Genomic DNA, 5,000 nt, shown 5'->3' on the forward strand with positions numbered 1-5,000 from the left:
GTACACAACACGCCTCTTACACGCCTCTTACACGGTTCTTACACTCCATACAGCTCATCACATGTTTATCACAAGCCAGACACCTTTTATAACTTTAAACCATGGGTCCCCAACCCTCAATTAAGTGCTGAGTAACAACGAAGGGCAGGTTAAACGGGTTCTCAGGGCAGGTTAAACGGGTTCTCAGGGCAGGTTAAACGGGTTCTCAGGGCAGGTTAAACAGGTTCTCAGGGCAGGTTAAACAGGTTCTCAGGGCAGGTTAAACGGGTTCTCAGGGCAGGTTAAACGGGTTTTCAGGGCAGGTTAAACGGGTTTTCAGGGCAGGTTAAACGGGTTCTCAGGGCAGGTTAAACGGGGTCTCAGGGCAGGTTAAACGGGTTTTCAGGGCAGGTTAAACGGGTTCTCAGGGCAGGTTAAACGGGTTTTCAGGGCAGGGTAATTGGGTTCAGGGCAGGTTAAACGGGTTCTCAGGGCAGGTTAAACGGGTTTTCAGGGCAGGTTAAACGGGTTCTCAGGGCAGGTTAAACGGGTTCAGGGCAGGTTAAAGGGGTTCTCAGGGCAGGTTAAACGGGTTCAGGGCAGGTTAAAGGGGTTCTCAGGGCAGGTTAAACAGGTTCAGGGCAGGTTAAAGGGGTTCTCAGGGCAGGTTAAACGGGTTCAGGGCAGGTTAAACGGGTTCTCAGGGCAGGTTAAACGGGTTCAGGGCAGGTTAAACGGGTTCAGGGCAGGTTAAAGGGGTTCTCAGGGCAGGGTAAAGGAGGGTAAAAGCATTGCTCCTCTGTGTTTAGGTTGCATTGGGAAAACGCCACGCTCCCAGCTTACATTTCCACACTTCATCCGTTTATAACGCCTGCAGGTTTTTCATATCCATTTATGCAGGTTATTATTTTTTCACAGCTTACCGTCCCACTATCTGTTTAATCAGCTTTTGGGTTTTTCTGTGTTACTGGATTCTGCCAGTGAGGGGGCCGGGTTAAGTCCCCTGGCTCGTCACAGAACCGCAGTGTCCCAAAACTGAGTCAAACCAGCAGCCCCTCCTCTCCAGCGCCTCTGTATGAGGCACGCTGCCGTGGACATGTTGGGACGCCCGTAATCACACCTGCCTGGGCTATTCACAGCATCTGACACTCCGCTGGGTTATTTTCGGAGACGGGCTGTTAATTTAACTCTGGTGATGTTTATACTGTGTGAACAGGTAAAATAGTTTTCTTTGTGAGCGGGAGTTTGTTCACGGTAAGCAAGGAAGCTCCCGCACTATATAAAAACCTGGCAGCAGTTCTTAATCAAGCGAGTGTTTGCTTTCTTTAAGCTCTTGACCTGGAATGAGCTCTTGGTTGAGGATGTACATGTCTGACTGCGTTTCAGAGTGGTGTTGAAGGTTTGTGGTGAGCGATAAGCGGGTGATTAGAAGTCCCTTGGGTGATGGGGGTAAGCACAAGAGGATAACGTGTAAATACCTGTTGCCTGGTGATAAGAGGAATCGGCTAAGCGTCATGAATAATGATGAGAATGTTTGAATAATAAATTGGGCGGCGGTGTGTGTGTCAGTGCCAGGGATCATGACCTCACTGTCCTCCCATCCCAATCCGGCCCTGCGTTACTTTCCTCCCGGGGAACTAGTGCTGCTGATCGGCCAGACTGTCTCCACACCTGACTCCCAGGTAAAGGGAGGGATGAACACACCTGACTCCCAGGTAAAGGGAGGGTGAACACACCTGACTCCCAGGTAAAGGGAGGGTGGACACACCTGACTCCCAGGTAAAGGGAGGGTGAACACACCTGACTCCCAGATAAAGGGAGGGTGGACACACCTGACTCCCAGGTAAAGGGAGGGTGGACACACCTGACTCCCAGGTAAAGGGAGGTGAACACACCTGACTCTCAGGTAAAGGGAGGGATGAACACACCTGACTCCCAGGTAAAGGGAGGGTGAACACACCTGACTCCCAGGTAAAGGGAGGGTGGACACACCTGACTCCCAGGTAAAGGGAGGGCGAACACACCTGACTCCCAGGTAAAGGGAGGGTGGACACACCTGACTCCCAGGTAAAGGGAGGTGAACACACCTGACTCCCAGGTAAAGGGAGGGTGAACACCCCTGACTCCCAGGTAAAGGGAGGGCGAACACACCTGACTCCCAGGTAAAGGGAGGGTGAACACACCTGACTCCCAGATAAAGGGAGGGTGGACACACCTGACTCCCAGGTAAAGGGAGGGTGAACACACCTGACTCCCAGATAAAGGGAGGGTGGACACACCTGACTCCCAGGTAAAGGGAGGGTGGACACACCTGACTCCCAGGTAAAGGGAGGTGAACACACCTGACTCTCAGGTAAAGGGAGGGATGAACACACCTGACTCCCAGGTAAAGGGAGGGTGAACACACCTGACTCCCAGGTAAAGGGAGGGTGGACACACCTGACTCCCAGGTAAAGGGAGGGCGAACACACCTGACTCCCAGGTAAAGGGAGGGTGGACACACCTGACTCCCAGGTAAAGGGAGGTGAACACACCTGACTCCCAGGTAAAGGGAGGGTGAACACCCCTGACTCCCAGGTAAAGGGAGGGCGAACACACCTGACTCCCAGGTACAGGGAGGGTGAACACACCTGACTCCCAGGTAAAGGGAGGGTGAACACACCTGACTCCCAGGTAAAGCTTAGCTTCACCCTCCCTTTACCTGGGAGTCAGGTATGGAGACAGTCTGCCCAATCAACAGCACTAATTACCCAGGAGAAAAGTAAACCAGACAACAAACATTCGTGGAGAACTATGTTTGCAGCGGACAGTTACTGTTGACAGTGACTTTTTGCCACCAACGCCTTTTTAATACAAAAACTTAAACCTAATAATCCTCACTGCTTTTAAAAGGTAAGAACAAATATTACATTATTGAAGTGTATTATAGCAGCCAAGTGATTCTCTCTGCCTTCTCCCCATCAGCATTTCTGTTCCCCGTGCTGATGGTTCCTGCTCAGTGCGTGGTCCGGGTGGGCTCTGTGGTCCGGGCTGAGGCCGTGCCCTTTGTCCCTGCAGGGGTGGAGCTGTTCTCCCTGTTTAACCAGCAGGGGGCGCTGTGTGTGGAGCCGGTGCGGTTCTACACCGTCAGGGTGCCCCTGCGGCTGGGCTGGCGGGACCGGGAGCTGAGCCGGCTGGAGGCGGGGTGGCTGGATCACATGACCCAGCACTTCCGCAGTGGCGCATCGCTGGTCGACGGGTACTTCCACCTGGGGACCCAACCGAGCGGCGGTATGACCCAACACAACCCAACATGACCCAACATGGTCCAACACCACCCAACGCAACCCAACAGGGTCCAACACCACCCAACGCAACCCAACATGGTCCAACACAACCCAACGCAACCCAACATGGTCCAACACAACCCAACGCAACCCAACATGGTCCAACACCACCCAACGCAACCCAACATGGTCCAACATGGTCCAACGCAACCCAACGCAACCCAACAGGGTCCAACACAACCCAACACAACCCAACATGGTCCAACACAACCCAATGCAACCCAACATGGTCCAACACAACCCAACGCAACCCAACATGGTCCAACACAACCCAATGCAACCCAACATGGTCCAACACAACCCAACGCAACCCAACATGGTCCAACACAACCCAACGCAACCCAACATGGTCCAACACAACCCAATACAACCCAACATGGTCCAACATGGTCCAACACAACTCAACGCAACCCATTATGACCCAACATGGTCCAACACAACTTAACAAAACCAAACATAACCCAACATGGTCCAACACAACCCAACGCAACCCAATATGACCCAACACAACCCAACATAACCCAACATGGTCCAACACAACCCACCGCAACCCAATATGACCCAACACAACCCAACATGGTCCAACACAACCCAATATGACCCAACACAACCAAACATGGTCCAACACAACCCAACATGACCCAACATGGTCCAACACAACTTAACACAACCCAACATGGTCCAACATGATCCAACACAACTCAGCGCAACCCAGTATGACCCAACACAACCCAACATAACCCAACATGGTCCAACACAACCCAACGCAACCCAATATGACCCAACACAACCCAACATAACCCAACATGGTCCAACACAACCCACCGCAACCCAATATGACCCAACACAACCCAACATGGTCCAACACAACCCAATATGACCCAACACAACCCAACATGGTCCAACACAACCCAATGCAACCCAGTATGACACAACACAACCCAACATGGTCCAACACAACCCAACGCAACCCAACATGGTCCAACACAACCCAACATAACCCAACATGGTCCAACACAACTCAACATGACCTAACATGGTCCAACACAACCCAACATGACCCAACGCAACCGAACACAACCCAATATGGTCCAACACAACCCAACATGACCCAACATGGTGCAACCCAACACAACCCAGTATGACCCAACACAACCCAACATAACCCAACATGGTCCAACGCAACCCAATATGACCCAACACAACCCAACATAACCCAACATGGTCCAACACAACCCACCGCAACCCAATATGACCCAACACAACCCAACATAACCCAACATGGTCTAACATGATCCAGCACAACTCAACGCAACCCAGTATGACACAACACAACCCAACATGGTCCAACACAACCCAACGCAACCCAACATGGTCCAACACAACCCAACATAACCCAACATGGTCCAACACAACTCAACATGACCTAACATGGTCCAACACAACCCAACATGACCCAACGCAACCGAACACAACCCAATATGGTCCAACACAACCCAACATGACCCAACATGGCGCAACCCAACACAACCCAGTATGACCCAACACAACCCAACATAACCCAACATGGTCCAACGCAACCCAATATGACCCAACACAACCCAACATAACCCAACATGGTCCAACACAACCCAATATGACCCAACACAACCCAACATGGTCCAACACAACCCAAGGCAACCCAATATGACCCAA

At 51.8% G+C, this 5,000-nt stretch overlaps 1 protein-coding gene across 2 annotated transcripts in view; it reads left to right on the forward strand.

Moving 5' to 3' along the window:
• rftn1a (raftlin, lipid raft linker 1a) overlaps nucleotides 1–5,000 on the forward strand; it is a 26,933-nt gene that overhangs the window by 19,075 nt on the left and 2,858 nt on the right. For both annotated transcript variants that reach the window (XM_061254644.1, XM_061254645.1), the window contains exon 6: nucleotides 3,037–3,249. In XM_061254644.1, the coding sequence (XP_061110628.1) occupies nucleotides 3,037–3,249 (213 nt within the window). The remainder of the gene's footprint in view (nucleotides 1–3,036; nucleotides 3,250–5,000) is intronic.

The sequence above is a fragment of the Conger conger genome, chromosome 9 (genome assembly GCF_963514075.1).
Source record: "Conger conger chromosome 9, fConCon1.1, whole genome shotgun sequence".
Classification (NCBI taxonomy): Eukaryota; Metazoa; Chordata; class Actinopteri; order Anguilliformes; family Congridae; genus Conger; species Conger conger.